General features: G+C 39.2%; 2 protein-coding genes across 5 annotated transcripts in view; one reads left to right on the top strand and one right to left on the bottom strand.

Annotated features, from left to right (window-relative positions):
• CAPN3 (calpain 3) overlaps positions 1–11,586 on the top strand; it is a 28,748-nt gene extending 17,162 nt beyond the window's left edge. The window contains exons 13-24 of one of the 2 annotated variants that reach the window (XM_027641816.1): positions 576–784; positions 1,302–1,338; positions 1,902–1,916; positions 3,098–3,199; positions 4,557–4,634; positions 5,321–5,378; positions 5,980–6,044; positions 7,088–7,156; positions 7,735–7,813; positions 9,326–9,442; positions 9,914–9,972; positions 10,571–11,586. In XM_027641816.1, the coding sequence (XP_027497617.1) occupies positions 576–784; positions 1,302–1,338; positions 1,902–1,916; positions 3,098–3,199; positions 4,557–4,634; positions 5,321–5,378; positions 5,980–6,044; positions 7,088–7,156; positions 7,735–7,813; positions 9,326–9,442; positions 9,914–9,972; positions 10,571–10,597 (915 nt within the window). In that variant the 3' untranslated portion in view covers positions 10,598–11,586. The remainder of the gene's footprint in view (positions 1–575; positions 785–1,301; positions 1,339–1,901; positions 1,917–3,097; positions 3,200–4,556; positions 4,635–5,320; positions 5,379–5,979; positions 6,045–7,087; positions 7,157–7,734; positions 7,814–9,325; positions 9,443–9,913; positions 9,973–10,570) is intronic. The other variant, XM_027641817.1, reaches the window with a different exon arrangement.
• A 1,063-nt stretch (positions 11,587–12,649) lies between these two features.
• Positions 12,650–17,586, bottom strand: part of ZNF106 (zinc finger protein 106) — a 41,266-nt gene continuing 36,329 nt past the window's right edge. For 2 of the 3 annotated variants that reach the window (XM_027641797.1, XM_027641800.1), the window contains exon 22: positions 12,650–16,828. In XM_027641797.1, coding sequence (XP_027497598.1) covers positions 16,772–16,828 — 57 coding nt within the window. In that variant the 3' untranslated portion in view covers positions 12,650–16,771. The remainder of the gene's footprint in view (positions 16,829–17,586) is intronic. The other variant, XM_027641798.1, reaches the window with a different exon arrangement.

Here is a 17,586-nt window from a genome sequence, read left to right as displayed (position 1 = left end):
CATGAAAATGACAGTCTGAATGTTTTCTTTACTGACTATCTTACAGATGATTATATCTGCAGAAAATATCCTGCAAGTGTTCTTAGCCCACAATTCTTGAACTTAATTTTCATATTTGAACCAATGCCATGTTTGATTGTCATGTTCGTTTAGCAGATACAGGATTCATGTTTCGTCCAGTAGAAAGCACCTTCACTTCACCACTCTGCATATAAAAGTTTGCATACACCATTCCTTGCCATACCACTCTCCAAGGAAAGTAGCTGAACTTTAGTTACACACAACTCAGCATCCAAAAAAACAGTCAAATAAAAATGCCTACACAGCAGAAGTCAGCCACACACTCTGCAGGTGGGCCATGGAGCAGCCCTCAGAAGCCAACTTGACTCAGTCAGTAGCAACTTTTAGGTGATAGACTTGGTATCTGCCTCCAGGTATCACCACTCATCAGCTCCCTGCTTGCTAAGCTGCTGCTTCCTTTGTTTTCTGTCGCAGCCATGTACTGCCCACATGGCAAGCCATCTGGGGAATGGGCAAGGCTTCCTTGAAGACAAATTGACTCATTTGTTCTGCAGATGCATGGTACTAAGCACCACCTGCAGAAGGATTTTTTCCTCTACAATGCCTCCAAAGCAAGAAGTAAGACCTACATAAATATGCGAGAAATCTCTGAGCGCTTCCGGTTACCCCCCAGTGAGTACGTCATCATCCCTTCTACATATGAACCCCACCAGGAGGGAGAATTCATCCTGAGGGTCTTCTCAGAGAAAAGAAGTCTTTCAGAGTAAGTTGCAGATCCATTTATCTGGTCATGTAGGCAGAGGTCAGCTCGCTAGTTTGCTAAAGTCATGTTACCAGTTTGCTGCACCCTGCTTTTTATATTCTTAACCTCATTAGAAACTCCAAGCTGCAAACTCATTTCCCCAAGTTTCCCCTATCGTCTAACAAGAACCTGCTTTGAATTGTCTTTGGAGAAGCTTACTACTTGCGGGATGTCCTTTGTAAACAAACCATTAGCCATTTACTAAGACCAAAAAACTTCTGTTTTACTTCCAGTTCACTGTAATCAAGGCTCTTTACAGGAGTAAATCAGGCAGCAGCCCTCCTGGAAATGGTACTTGGGATATTCAGCTTAAACTGGGAAAAAGCTACACCTAGAGCCTGGAGCTGTAATGCTTGAAGCCAGCCCACACCACTGGCTGTTCAAAAAGTTCAAGTGGCTGCTTACAAACCACCTACAAAAACCAGCAACCTGGGGAACAGTCACTTTCCTGATTTATTTACTTTCTGCTTTCTACTAGGGAGGTTGAAAACATGATTGAGGCGGAGCGTCCATTGGTAAGTACTGTCCTGGTCCTCTTTTGTGTATGAATAGAGGTAGGGAAAGGAGGAGCATCACATCTAGGGAAACCTACAGCAGGAAACCATTTGCAGCCACATGACAGCTCCTTTATCACAAATTCCCATGTTTTTTCACATCAAGATACTTTTATTGACACTTGCTTTGTATACACTATTTTCTGATTTGGTCAGACCAAAATTTAATTGGCACTTCAGATATCATTGATCTACGGGCACAGAAGTTCAATCTCCACTGCACTGACAGGTTCAAGGTAGAATAGAGATTTTGTTCAAGTGGACAAAGCCCCAGATGAGATGGGACATGGTTTTGCTATGGTTTTTGCAATGTATGTCCTTCAGTATGCCATTCCTTGGTGGGTGCCTGTTCCCTCATTTTTAGTGATTTGAAAGCTGTGTGAACATAGGAAATGGTAAAATTTGTATGAATATAGGAATGGGAAAGATTAATATGAGAAAGGGAAAGATCAAAAAATACAACTTTACCATCAGCTCTGCAAAATCTGATCATATCCTTTTTAATTTTGTCTCTTTTCATACAGAAGAAAAAGGGCAAGGTAAGTACTTGTACAATGTGCTAAGTGCCAGCAAGGCAAAGAGCACACTCAGTGCATGCAGCAGGAGCAGAGTTCCTTGGTATCATCATTTCTCTGCATCTGGAACCTGATCTAGTTAATGAAGGGCACTGGATATGAGGCCATTTGCATGCAGCAAAGATTTTGTCTTCCTACATTGGATTCTAATGAAGTAGCATTAGCATCATATACCCCTCCCATTCAAAGAGGTGGTAAAAGGGTAACAGAAACTTTTCAGCTTTATCAGCCTGATCCCTCTGGGTAGCTCGAACTGCCTTTCCTTCCTTCCCCTTCACAGGCACCCTGAATCCCCTTGCTAGTGAAAAGCACCCCTTCTTCAGACATGTGCCCTCACATTTGCTTTCTATTGCCTAATGCAGCTACTCCCTTTTCCTGAAGTTTCTGCTCACCAAAGCCCAGGATTCTATTTTTGATTCTACACAACACATTTAGGACCTTGAAAATGTAATCAGACATTTTAATTTCAAGATAGGTTGATTGTAATTAACACTCTAGAGTACTCTACATTCACATCTTTTAGCAGTTTTCCTTGTTTCAAGTGCACTAAACCAGGATAACTGTACGTGGCTGCTTACAGCTGAGTGCTTCAAGAATCAATACATGCAAGAGAAAAAACATGCTTTACATAACTAACAAGCTGCTACGCAAATACTCCTTTTCTGTGTAAGATTCACATTGTATTTGTTTTCAGTATTACTGTCCTTCAAAGAGATGGGCAAGCTCATCAGTTTAACTGATGAGAATCTGGGAAGCTTATTTTGCTTAAAAACAGAAAAAATACCCCAAACCCCCATCAACTGAAAAACAAAAAAACAAACAAAACCCACAAAACCCAAATACATTCAAACGGTTACTGGCTTTCTGAAAAGAAAAGCTAGAAGTCAGAAATTGCACTATTTGACAAAAAGACTTTTGCAGCTATTTTTACACAAGGAGAGCAGTAACTTCAGAGATTCCTCCACCTTTTTTTCTTTCTTTCTTTCTTTTCTTTCATTCTCAGACCTGGCTTCTCTGACCATGCTCTCAGGAGTGGGTGCTGTTGCTGCATGCACTTTACCACAGAGTGGTTGTCACCAAATATTTTCCCTTCCACTACTTCTTGTGTAATTTCTATTTCTCTTTTGCTTTCTTTCTTCTTCTAGCCTATCATCTTTGTTTCTGACAGAGCGAACAGCAATAAAGAGCTGACAGCAGATGAAGATGCTGGCAAAGATGGTGAAAAAACCCAAAGAGATGAGAAAAAGGTTTCTGCAGCATAAAGCAAAGGGGGAAATAGGGCTTAGACTGGCTTGCATGAAAGAGTGCTGAGGAGAGCACAGGAATGGGTCCAAGAGGTGTCCTAAGATACTAAACAGTTTTTCATCAAATCTTAGGATAACTTGTATCTGGTTTATGTGGATCTAATCAGAATCAGCAGACAGAGACTATCTCTTCAGTTATTTAACACCTCTGCAGGAGGATTCAGTTGCTTAAAAACATCTGGTTTCTCTCATGATTGCATCATACAAGGATCCCAGCTGTGAGAGATCCCTCCCGATGAGCAGTGAAGTTCACTCCTGCTCAGCCCCCTGTTGCAGTACCTGCTTTACACAGGACACACGCATAAATGCACCCGAAGGGCTTCAGAAGATCCCGGCAATGATCACAGCCTCTCCCCATTACAAACTACACCCCCCTACACTAGTCCCCGTTGGCCAGAGGATAAAGGACAAGTAAACCCAGGAGCTCCCGCATGCCTCCTCTTTTCCCTCCCTACCAGAGAGGAGGAAAGCAGAGTAGCAAATTCAGAGTTTCTGCCTGCAGGTGGGTGAGTGACAAGAAATGTGACAGCCAGATCCCACATTCAGGCTTGTGGCGTCTGGAGGCAGGGCTGGAGCATCTGCTTACAGGAAGGGTGCTGTTCTGCTGCATGACTGCCAGAGCACACAGGTGGCAAAGTGGGAACCAACCTAAATTTCCCTCTGCATTTAGACAAACAAAAACAAGAACTAAGCCAAGAAATTAACTTTGTTACATATAATTTCCTAGTTTCCTTTTTCAGTATCAGCTTCAGAGTTCCGGCTTGCCCTTTGCATGTGTCTGAGAAAGCTTCATGTTCATTGTTTTCTTCTGTCTCACATGCTATATGCTTCCAGCAACGGGCCCCCCACACTATGGAGAGCTCTCATCTGGTTATTTATAGCCTACCGGGTGGCTATGAGGCAGATATTGTGTCCCTGCCCATGGCAGAGGGGGTTGAACTAGATAACCTTTAAGGTCCCTTCCAACCCAAACCATTCTGTGATTCTATGATATGCCTCTTCTGCTCCAAACTTCTCATTTGCAATGTTTTGAAACAAAAAATTAGAGGATAACTGCCAGTGAAAGTAATCATTTAGGCTCCTTCAAATAGAAAAGAGAACAATGGGATGAAGTTAAGTACTTGACAGTTTTAAGTAACAGAATTAAACAAAAGATGGGGAAAGGAACAGGAGGACAACCCATTCCTCCAAAGGGCTCCAGATTCACTAAGATGATGCTCCATGTGAGGGCAAGTGAGCCATCCAGGCCCTTTCTCTTCCCCACTGGGCTAAGGATGTATCTCTTCTTTGCTTTTTTCAGCGTTCTTCAGCAAAAGGTCATGAGGAGAGTGAAGAGCAAAAACAGTTCAGGAATATTTTCCGACAGATCGCAGGGGATGTGAGTATGTAATTGATCCCTGTCTGCCATCAAAGCAGCCTAGCCACAACAGCACCTAAAATCAACTGTTTCATGGATTCAAAACACTGAATATTAAAAGTTGCTTTGAATTTCCTTCCACAAAATTCTCTTCAAGATTTGAGTATAAGTAAAATCAAATTAAAAATCCCTTAAGCATACAGCTATCCTCATATGTAGGTATAAGCTATTCCCATTGTGTATGAGGGAGCCTCATTTAAATTCAGCCTTTTTCTTCTATCCCTACTACAAGATGCTATTTTGCACAGCAAGTATAAACAAGTCAGAAATGCAATGCCCTCCAGTATCCGCTTAACAAGGAAAGTTAAAGGTAAAAACAGATGAAAGAACAGCATAAAACAATAGGCTGCAAATGTGACGCAAAGATTTTCAGATTTTGCTATTTGTCTTATACACTGAAATTACTGGTGATTCTTCTAGTTGTAGTTTAATAAGCATTATATGGTAACTTCAGACCTACCTTATACTGCAGCCTGAAGAAAGATTCGGAGTAATGTTTATATGAACTAGAATGCTCTCTAGTTTGAAACATGTATGTGCCATACTGAAAAGTGACCAAAGACTTTATACTTAAAGTCTTACCCATAAAATTATCTGATAAGTAAAGAACATTGTAATCAATTATATTCTCACCACATTTCCATCAGGACATGGAGATCAATGCTGAAGAACTTAGGAACGTTCTCAATAACGTCGTAAAAAAACGTGAGTTTGAACATATTTTTTACTAACCCTCAACAAAAAAAAATCTGTGATATAGCATAACCCCCCGCCTCTGAGTTTCACTCTAAAAATTATTTATGTTTTCAAACTCAGAAATTTCCTAGTTACATTTCCATGGACATTGCATCCAAGACTTTAGCAAGCTGAACTTTTCACAGAGGTGATCTCTACAGATGATCAAGTACTGATAATTCAGAAATGAGCAAATGTTCATTGGAAGTACCACACAGAACAATACAGCATTTCTAGCAGTCTGCAAATTCCCTTTAAAAAAATTTCTAATAGAGAGACAGACCTTTCTCCCTGCTTAGCAAACTTTAGCTTACAGACCTGAACTTGCTTAGTAACCTGGAAGTGAGTTTAGAGTTTTCCAGAGATTTTTACTGTATATAACAAGTCAAGAAATATATCTCTAATTCACAGGCAGTAACATTACTTAGAGTCTTTTCACAGTTCTCTACACTCAATTCTTACTGGATGAAGGAAGTAGGTTTGGCTTTTGCTTTGATTAGAGTTGCACCTGAGAAGAAAAATCACTTGCTGATTTGCATTATCTGTATTCATCTGGGATCATTTATTTCAGATAAGGACCTAAGGTCAGAAGGATTTGAATTGGAATCCTGCCGCAGCATGATTGCTTTAATGGATGTATCCTTTTCTGGTGAAAAAGGAGTGCTTGAAACCAGACTAGTCCACTATTTCTCACCAACACACACATACACACAACTTAGTAAGCCAGGGAACCAAAACAGCACATTGTAGACTCTAGTCAGATAACACAGCATTCTTGGTTTGGTTACATTTTAATTCCAGTCATCTCAACATTAATGTAGTTGCCAGAGAAATATATCCCAAAACAGAAAACTACAGAATAAATCAGTCAGTATGATACTCTTCCTTAGGTATCAGGGACTGGCCAGCTTACGTACTAAAGCATGATTTATTTTTTTTTAAACAAACCCAACATAACTATAGTTCTTGCCAACAAATTTGCTATATTTCTCTCCTTGAGTTTATAATGTATTACATATTGTACTGTATGCTCGGCATGCATTGCCTACAGAAATTGTCTTGGAACGAGCATAATAAAACACACCACAACATGCCACATGGGGTTACCTCTGCTATAACATCACTCTGTTTCCCAGTTTGACATAACAGATGATTTTGAGAGGACATAGGTGCATTCAAACATAACCAGAAAAAAATTGTAACTGCAAGCCAGAGCCATAATGATTGGAGCCTAAATACATTTTTGTAAATAGTTTTAGTCGACATTTTGCTTAGTCCTCAATTAATTTGAAAGCAAGACAAAAAGAGCTTCACTTCAGGGTAAAGATCAGTTGTCTTAAAAAATATTGGGTGAGCTTCACATTTGGAGGCATTTCAGAAGAGCCCACTAAAACATCCTACTCATGCACTTTTATAACTGCTTCAGGAGCAAGGCTGTCTCCTGTGCCAGAAGTTTGCTTCTACACAAAGTACAAGCAGTACTTCACACTCCTGAAACAATATGCTATACACAATAACCGAAATGTTTGAAAATATTTTACTGCACTGCTCAGCCAGCTCTTAATGCTGAGGAGATACTAAACTCAGTTTCACATTCATCCCTTCACCTGTAGTTGCAGACTTAATTAATTTTATCTTAAAAATGTTGTGGGTTTTTTACCTGAATATTTGCATCACAGACAGATGGCTCAGGGAAGATAAACTTTGATGAATTTCGACATCTCTGGGACAAGATTAAAAGCTGGCAGGTATTGCTGGTATTCACATCACTCTTCTTCACAGCTTCTGCAGTGTAAAAGTCGTGTAGGAAAACCAGAACTTTGCATATAAACTACAGCAAAAAGAAAGGCTAAAAAGATACTGTGAATTAGCTTCTAAAATGAAAAGTAATGTCTCTCTTCATCCTACTTCACAGCCTAAGCAAATAGCCTGAATTTCTGAAGCTCCTGCACTTGAGGAGAGACTTTCCCCATAGGAATAGCACAGGGGCTTACCAACTGAAGAAGGAGAATGATGGGAACTAGAATCAGGCCTCAAAAATAGCTTAATTAGGACAATCAAGAGAAAGGATTAACAGCATAAACTCAAGTCAAACAAGGAGAGTCTCCAGGGGAGGGCTTTTTGCTTCCCAAAAATTGGATCTAAATTATTTTACTTTGTGACTGAGAGGAGCTCTGTGCTAACAATCCAGACTGCCCAGCAGCAGGAATATAAGGCATATGGCAAAGCCTCCAAGCGCCTGAGGCACACATCCTATATCCACTCAGTGGCTACATGCAAGAGAAGTTCTTATTACTACTATGTATTTATTTTTTTCTTTTTCCAGAAAATTTTCAAGCGTTATGACACAGATCATTCAGGAACCATTAACAGCTACGAGATGCGCAATGCAGTCAATGATGGAGGTATTTCTCAATGCACAGTGTCCAAAACCTTATTTTGTTTGATGTATCACAGGGTGAGATCAGAAACACAGTGCTGCCTTGCAAGGACAGACCCTAGAGAAATTATAAAATATTTTTTTGCACCAGCAGAGCTTTTCAAATATCCAAATGGCAAGCCTTGTATGCCTTGACAGCCAAATAGGTCTCTTCAGCTTCTCTTTAAATTTCCCATGAGTGATGCTCTGCTGCTTTAAGGATCTCCTGCTCGGGGTCCTGCTGTTCAGGGAGATGAGGGAGTGCTGAAGACATTTGCTCTTATTTAAACTGTGGATTCTTTATATTGTGTAAGTAACAGAGAACAGTGGAAAACCTTCAACCCAAGTGTACAGACACTGAAACCCAGATGGAGCAGATCGGTGCCCAAGTTTGCATCAGAGGCAATCAGATGAATGTTTCTTGAGTCATGTTAATGTTTCTTAGGTACTGAGCCACTGTGGGTTCAGTCTCTTCTACCTGCACAATGAGAAGAAAGTATTTTTGCAAAACTTGCAGTTAGTGAAATTCATCCTGTAAAGAGAGACTTGACTTTTCTTGCTTTGTCTCAGACACACTGGTGTACTTCTTCCCCTGGAGAGCTCGCCTCCCTCTCCAAATGTCTTTACTAGCTCTCTAAAGGAGCAAGATGACCTCTTTAATCCGAAAATCTGTAGTATCATTATAAACCTAGATGGGATGATGTCAGTGACACTTTGTCTTCAGTAGTATTTTGGCACATCAAGGAAGAGAAACAGATGGCTACCTTGTACTTCACAAAATATCAGTGATTGATCCTGTGCTAAAGACAAAACTATATCTGGATTTGGATTCCTGCAGTAGAAATATGGGTAATTTTTATTTTCCAGGTTTCCGTTCTTACCAGGAAAGTTGTCAATGTAAAAAGAGAAAATATTTAAATACCTCACACCCTGACTTTAGAACTAAGATGACATTTTACCATAACCATTTCGGATCTTACAGCACGTAGGCTGTGCATGACCTTGCATTTAGCCAACAAACAGCTGTACCCAAATTGTGACAGACCCTTCTGAGGCACGGTTGCATGCTGCAGCATTCAGTGCCACAATTCAGTCACACCACACCAAGGGATTGCCTCCTTGTCTTACCATTGTGTAATTGTGTTTTCATAGAAACTTCCTCCTGTGCTTCTGTCGCCCAGTTTTTGTTGATTTGTTCTCACCAGGCCCAGCTGAGCAGCACACCCTTCGTTGTCTGCTGCTCTCCTTTTCACACTTACAGCCTGAGGTACTACTGGCCCTCCCAAATCATAATTTCAAAATGTTACTCTTGTTTTAAGAAAGCAGTTGGACACAGTGAAGCTCCTTTTAGCTTTACTTCATTTTGTTTAGCAGCTGCAGCAGGACCATCCAGCCTGAGCCTCAGCTGGGCCTGGGAAGCACCTATGGCCAAACCACTCCTGGACCAGCGCTTCCCCCGGCCAAGGCCCAGCTGTGCCCTGTTCTTGCTCCTCTGCAGGGTTTCGGCTGAACAACCAGCTCTACGACATCATCACCATGCGCTATGCAGACAAGAACATGAACATTGACTTTGACAGCTTCATCTGCTGCTTCGTGCGCCTGGACGCCATGTTCAGTGAGTGGCTGCCCCTGTTCCACTGCACCACCTCCTCTCTTCCCCCCAGACACAGTCACAGAATCATAGGTTCATGATGGCTTGGGTTGAAAAGGACCTTAAAGACGATCTTGTCCCAACACCCCTGCTGTGGGCAGGGACACCTTGTACTAGACCAGGCTGCTCAGGGCCCCATCATACTCTCAGCAAAGCTTTTCAAAGCACTACTGCCTGTGCAGGGTATTATTAAAGATATGTGCTTAGGGAATCAAAAATATTACAGCTGTCTCATACAAGCATAAAAGAAACACTGCGTTTCTCCTTTAATGAGCTAAGGAAAAACACAGCAGGAACACTTGCTGACCATGTAAGTAAATACCTGCGCAAGTTCGCATATCACAACAGGAGCACCGTTTGGTTTGCTATCTGGGAATCATCTTTGCACGCACAGTAATTTAATTTACTCCATATATTTTTGTTTCCTTGTTTTAGGGGCATTCCATGCCTTTGATAAAGATGGAGACGGCATCATTAAGCTCAATGTCCTGGAGGTAAACTGCTTTATGCCAGTATTTTTAACACTATGTCACAATACTGAATTTTAATTTTATTATTCATTGTGCATGCTCTCAAGAGAGTTTGTCTGAATGGTCATCCAATTGATAAGAGGCCACAAAACCTCCTAAAAATTTTGCTACCAATTTTACACAGAAAACATCCATGATCTGCCAGCAACAGCTGCCATGTAAGACCCCAGACGGTGCTGAAAGTTACAGCTGCAGATCCTTCATATCATGTTTAAAGCCCTTCAAAAAACTTTTCAGATTTTTTTTATGAGGCAATTTAGATCAAATACAGTGATATGGTGTTAAATGATAATGGGGTTTAACATAGTTCTTTACCTTTCAAAAATCTCATTAAGAAGAATTAGAAAGTTTCAAAATAAAAGCATGTTCTCTGCTACAGAGACCATTAAAAAAACCCTTCAATTTTGCAAAAGGAGAAATACGAGCAAGAGACTCAAGAAAAAATTATCCACTGCCACTAAGTGACAGCAAGCAGCTGCCTTCCAGCTAGAAGAGGGTGGTGTCTCAATACAATTTTTTGGAGGATACCAACAACTCTTCCATCCTTTAACTCTTCTTTCAGTGGCTGCAGCTTACGATGTATGCATAACACGAGCCAGTGGCCACCTTCTCAAGAACAAGCTCAACACTTCTGAGTAATGAGCACCATTCATCCCGAGGGTAAACAAGAGCACTTCCTAATTATGTGATTCACTTGCCAAGATAAACAGTGCATGGGAATAAGCCCCTGGAAAAAGAGACAACCATACTCTCGCAGGCACAAGTGTGCATATTCTGTAACTACTTTTATAGCATCCTGACATTTTTTCTTTTGGGCAACATGGATTAATTTATTGATGACTTAATTAAGCTTTCTCTGCATGGTAAAGACATGGAACATATGTTGTTATTCTGCTTGTTCTGACAACTAGAAAAGTTTTCCCTCAAGTCAGATGAAACTGGAGCTGTATCTAACAGTGAAAGTCAGAGGTGTTTACTGCCACCTTGTAATTAGTAATTCATTGTGCCCTGCTTTTGGTATTATCCTTTCAGACTCTTTGTAACATTTCCTGAATATTTCACATGAGACTGTGCTAATTACATTAGTATTATGCATCCCAATCACATTGTTATAGATTAGGTTGTGCCAGCTGGATCCCTGCTATGCTAAAAATGTGATGATAAGACATGACAGACTGCAATACCAAAGTACAGCTCAATCTAGTGCCTCAGCAAAACTATCAGAACTGAGAAATTTGCTCTCATTTTTAGTACCCTCATGAGATATTAATTACACATTTGGACATTCTACGTGTTTTTCATTGTAACTGCATTCTCTGTAACTTTGAGAAACTTGTTTACCATTCGAGGTAGGAAACCTCTTATACATACAAATCTATTTATCTACACACACACACATTTCCCCCACCCCCCAGGGTCCTATTTCCCAACAGTACTCTGTATTTCTTTATTGCAAGAGGTGATTTGTTGCAGAATCAGACACGATGTCAGCATGACCACTTTGAAAATATTATTACAATGTGCAAGTGAAATTACTTTAATTGAACTAAAAATAAAAACAACTGGATTTTGGTCTAAGCTTTTTTGGTTTTATTTTGAAAGAACAGATGAAGATGAAACATTGAGCACTCTTCCATCATTCCCCTGAATATACAGCAGCTTTTTGAGTTTTATGGCAAGCGTGAAATCAGCTTAATATCTCAAACACTTGCCAGTTTACTCCTTGAAAGCATTGGAAAAAAAAAAAAAAGAAAGCATTTGAGAAGTTGAGAGGTTCCCTTGTTATCAGCTTAAAGGGTGACAGGCTTTCAGAAGTGGCCAATCCTTTTTCTATATAAAAAATGGAAGAAAAACCAAAACATGCAAAAGGGACCACATTTTGTCAGAAGAACCTTCTACTTAGTTCTCTAGTGGTGAAAAGTAGCAAAGCAATCAACTACTATAAAGCAAAATTTTAAAAACAAATCACAGCATCCACTTAAAGTTATTCTGGTGAGTAGCACATTAACTGAAAGGTCACTGAAACAGAAAATGTTTTGACTAAAGTTCTTAATGTAGTCTTGCACTGTAACTTACTCTGAAAGAGTAAGAAAATCCTATAGTTTTCTAAAGAAAAGTTTTATTCTCCTTTAAATTCTACTTTTGTTTTAACACAAATAATTTTTAAGATGACTGGAACACTTGGAGCCCCAGCTTCCAGCCACACATTATCTCCATTAAGCTACTATTACAAAAAGTATGGCAGAGATGCTCTGAGTTGGGATGGTCAGAGAAGAACCAAAATCTGTCAGTCAAAAAATCAAAATCAGGATTTTTAATTGGCAATTCAAAACTGGTCCTTAAAGTCCTGGTGAGTGAACCACCAACTTCCCTTGCATCTGGCCATGAAGCAAGGCAGTCAGTACGTCATCTTGGAGGCACCAGCTGGGTGGACAGTTTCCATTTCCCTGCCAAATGACTAGGTCTGAGACTCCTGCACACTCATGACATTCCAGCCAGGGCTGGAGCTTCAAAGTGGCTTGTCTGATTTTATCCAGACCTCTTAAAATAGGAAAAAAATTCAGAACAAAGTCAAGTTCTACCAAATCCTATGAAAGAATCATTCTATTTAAAATAAAGGAGAATCAGACTGACAAACCACAACAATATAAAGAACTTTATTTTTTTCTCTTCTTTTTTCTTCTTTTGCCATGTAAAGTTTCATTATTACACTCACAGTTTTGTACCAAAGTGAGAGAAGAAAACCAGGGTCAATCTGTGCACATGTTCTACACAGTTTAAATTACTACATATTTAATCAAGTTGTTTTATTCCACTTTCATTCTTCAAAAAGAATGTTTAACATTACAGGAAAATTAAATTTGAGAAGCTGACAGGTGCATACAACAGAATTTATACCTACACAATTTACTCTTTGAAGACTAATTATTTTACAAACAGTAGCTGAAACCGTTTCCTTATCCTCCCTCATTGCAACTCTGGACAACTTAGGCTGTTTAAATTATAGTACCACACAAGCCTGAAAACAAAGAGTCACCTGTACCTGTGTTTTAATTCAACAGAAGGGGAAAAAAATATTTTCCCAACAAAAACATTTTCCCTGGCATTTATTGTGAGTTTGCAGTTATCATTTACCTTGATCTGGCATGATTGTACAGTTTGAAAATGTGCATTAAGAACTGCACTACTTCAAACACACCACACAGCCAAGCTCCTGCTATTTTGCAGAAGTCAACTTATGTGCTGACAATTTGTTTAAAGTCTGTAATCCACACATAGGTGACACAAGGCAAACAGAAGCTGGGATATTTAATGCATCTGTGTACCAACGGATGCAGCACTTTTCCCTCCATCTCCCTCCATGTACAGAAGCAGCAGCATTAGGCCATAGAATATTCTGCACTGCCAGATAGCTGTATTTTTCCCTGTATTTGAAAGAGAAAGGAGAAACAAATATGGACCAATCCCAAATGGCCCCACCATATGTAGTCAACCATACAGCAAATCCAGAACTCATTATTTAATATTTGACTAATAAAAAACCCCCCACAGCTAACCACAAAATAAACCTTCACTCCACTCACTCTTTTACCCACAGCTTCTTACTTGCATAAAAAAACAAAACAAAATAAAAAATAAATAGTCCTGAAACTGGCTTCAGACATGCAATACTGCTTTTCATGCAAATGTTACTCTGTTAAATTTCACAAATAGTTCCTTCCCAAAGTCATTACACTCTTAGACTGGAGGTATATCAGGAGTCAAAACTCTAAGTTTCAAGACCAGAGAGAATCTCATTAATAAATACCGTGCCAATACATTAGTTTGGCATCTCTCTTCTGCAATTGCCTACAGAAGAAGTGAATGGCCAACAGTGAAATCTGCACTGAATTCCACCCGAACAAATAGGAAACCTCTCCATAGAATTCCAGAGAAGCCTGAAGATTTTCACAGCTGCATAGTTTCATAGCAAATACTTTCAAGATATCCTCACGACAAAGCAGTGCAGCATTTTCCTCTGAATCCCTAAGGACTTGTTTATAATAAATGAAGCAAAATTTTTCACTCATGCAGTTCTGCTGTTTTCCCACCTCTTATCCATTTTAAGATTCTTACAATATAGCTGAAATGACCTGCAAAGTAGCAAAAAACACCACTGCTAAAGCTGGACTTCAGAGGCTCAGACTTCTCAGGAGGACTGTTTTCGATGACAGATTAGAAAATATAATGGACTACAAGCAAAGGAAGACTTCTTCCACCAACCAGAAAAGATAAACCCAGCAAGCAATCAGGAATGCAAATAAAGTGTAATAACTGTGTTTGTTGCAACAGCAAGTGAGAAAGATCTTTACGCATTGCTGAAAACAGCTAAAAGAATGTGAAGAATCACAGTGAAGAAGTAACAAAATCTACTCTCACACACCATTTTTCAGAATGTTACTATTGCCCCACATGCTTGTCCTTGGGGCACACCTCTGCATCTTCACTTCAAGCACAGTCCAGGAAGGACAGCTTGAGACATCCACAGTTTATGCCATGCTTACATGCTCCCTCATTGTTGTTCAAAAAACTCCCAGAAGAACTCTTGAATATCAACACTTCTGGAAATGGTTTAAGTATTATGCAGTCTTCTGCTTTTAGGTCATTAAAAAAAACGAAACACTCTCAGAGACTTTAGAGCATTACAGCCTCCATCAGAAAACATTTACACTGCCTAAAGATTTCCCTCAACCTGATTCTCTATTGAATTGCTTCATCCACAAACCACAAAAAGAAAGAAAGATAAAAAAAAACCCCAACACCACCAACACACATCCCCAAAAACCAAAACAAGAACACTCTCAAAACAGCCTGAAGTACGAGCCACATACTGCGGCTTTTTTCTATCCACAAACATAATAAAAAATAGCAACCAAAAAACCGGAAACAAATCACCACAAAAGCACTGGAACCTCAGAGATCGAAGTAGGATGCTACTGCATCTCCTTCATATTTTATTCCCATCTCACAAAAAACATCATCAATATCAAGCAATTACAAAGAAAAGCTTGTCCACTAAGATAATACAAAACCAGTGTACTTCAGAGAAGGCCCTGAAGTTCCTCCATTTGATGGCAGTGGAACATCCATGGGCTTCCCTCACTTTCTTTGCCTAGAAAGGCTTCTTTATAGTCAAAGAATGAGGCTATAAATCTTATTTGGTCTATGGCTGGCAAGTCTCAAAGTAGTGGTGAAAGAGATGCCTCATAAAAATAGTACATTAAATTTCTTTGCAAAGCCCTGGATTCATTTATAAGCAGCTCAGTTTGACACTGGTCTGTCTTCACGTGTTACAGTTTAAGGAAACTCTGCTTATTTTACCCAGAGCAACAAGTTAGGCAAAAGTGAACACAAAGCTCCTTGCTGGATTAATCTCAATGTTACGAGGGTTCTTTGCTAAACTGGTGTCATTATGGGAGAGAGGATCGCAAGTGCAAGAAGTACCTTTTACTGAACTTCACAGGTGAAGTGTTCCCCATCAAGGAACACCTGCAGAGGAATTCTGACAAGTAGAATCAGCCTTCCCTTCTGCACTGGCCTCTCTGTGGTACTTTCTGTGCATTAGTAGAAACAAGACTTTCACATGTGATATGCATTTCGTATCCTCAGCTTCTGCTTGAGTACTTTAGATGTTAAAATTCTGCTCAATTCTTTCCAGTTGAGATTTTGTGAACTTGACATAGCCCAAGCTAATTAAGACAGTTAACAACAGAAACAAAAAACTGCCTGAGTGGATGCATATAGACAGGCAGTGCCTTTGCATTTCTCTTAGTTTGCTATGCCATGAAGATATGGGACTGCAAAGCTCAGTCACTAAGACTCCAAATAAAATTAGGAATCCAACTGTGCTGTTGTACCAAGATAGTAGTAATTATGCTGGTCTTTAATTAAAACAAACCAGACACCATTTATTTCTTTCCTGTACATAAAGACCTATATTTAAAAAGACTAAGATTGCAAAGCACATGAGTAGAGCCACTGTTCTGGCTGTTTTGCTGCTACTGACATAATTCTCAAGAAATAACTGCTGTCCCACAAATAAACAAAATACATCAGGAGGTATGGTATCTATCACTGCATATATTGTACCAGTTATAGCAATTTTTATACAAGGAATAAAAAATAAGTTACAATTAACACTAAAAAAATTAATTTATTCCAGTCTCCATAAAATACCTTTTCTTTCTATGAAGAAAGTAAAAATGTACAGCAGAAATGCAGGTTACATTTAGAATTTGTGATATTCTGGTTTGCAGAATTTTATCAAAATGGGCTAAAAAATTGGATACAACATAAAAACAGATATGTCTTAGACGTTTAACAGGCTTCAAGCTGAGTTTGCAAACACCAGCACCTATTGGAATCTAAGTTCTCAACACCCCTCTGGATCTCCCAAAGACTATACATCTTAAAACAAACAAACAAAAAAACCCACCAGAAAAAAACCCCAAACAATAAAAACCGAGGCAGACAAGAGGAGGGAATATTCTCGTCTGTCAATGAATTAAAAAGTTGCAAGAATTTGGGCTAAATCTTAATTGACCAGCCTTGCTTCTACAGAGTGCAACACAACCTGCAGTCTCCATAGCAATGCATTTCAGCCCCACCCAGTTTTTACATTCCAAGTGGGAAAAGAAAGAGGGAAGACTGGAGAAAGAAACAGATGTTATTTGGAATAATTCTGACATATAAAATTACTTCCCAATGTGGGAGGTGAAAAGCTTCATGAGTCAATCCTGCTGTCATCCTCAGCATGTCTTTCAATGTGTCCTACAGCATCCTAGAAAAGAACCAGAGAAGTCAATTAAAAACTATCACCATCATCACAAAAAACCCACAGAAAACTTTGCAAAAGATTCTTGAAGCCTCAGTGAAAGTGGAATTCTAAATAATATACATTTCTTTGGCTTAAAGCTTCTAAAAAGATAAATATCAATGTCAAGCTATTAAATCACATATATAAAGTATTTCACATACCACAATTTAAGGCAAATAAAACCCAGTTTTTTTCTGACTAGAACAGCAAATCAGATAAACACATTATATCCAAAGCCAGTGCTTAAAGAGAAATTAAGGATTCTACTTCGATTTCTTAGTTCTCAAAGAAACTCCTTCCTTCTCCATATTTTGGAAAGCATTCAAAGGAAGGTAGTTTATACTGCCAAGGAGTAAAATGTGTATTTTACCAATCAGCCTATAAGTAACAGTCCTCCTTACACCCACCACCCAACCCTTTCCAGATCGCTCAGCCCAACCCAGGTATTCTTAATTTTTTCCCAATCTGAGCTAACTTTTGCTCAGAAATTTATCCACTATTTATTTAAAAATTGGTTTTGCTAACAATCTCACGTGAAAAATATACAGCATCATCATCTGGAACAATGAAAGGGGTAGTGATGGATAAGAATTAAAGGGATAAAAACCTGTTTTCAAGGCTGATGTTCGTTCATTTTAAAAACATCTTTTTCCTACAGAAACTTACTAATATCTTGAGTAGAATTTCTTTAATATTTTAAGAATCTTACCATTTCCACATAT

The sequence above is a fragment of the Corapipo altera genome, unplaced genomic scaffold, assembly GCF_003945725.1.
Source record: "Corapipo altera isolate COAL_440 unplaced genomic scaffold, ASM394572v1 23b, whole genome shotgun sequence".
NCBI lineage: Eukaryota > Metazoa > Chordata > Aves > Passeriformes > Pipridae > Corapipo > Corapipo altera.
The sequence above is the reverse complement of the archived record's forward strand: the minus strand, read 5'-3'. Positions and strand labels throughout refer to the sequence as shown.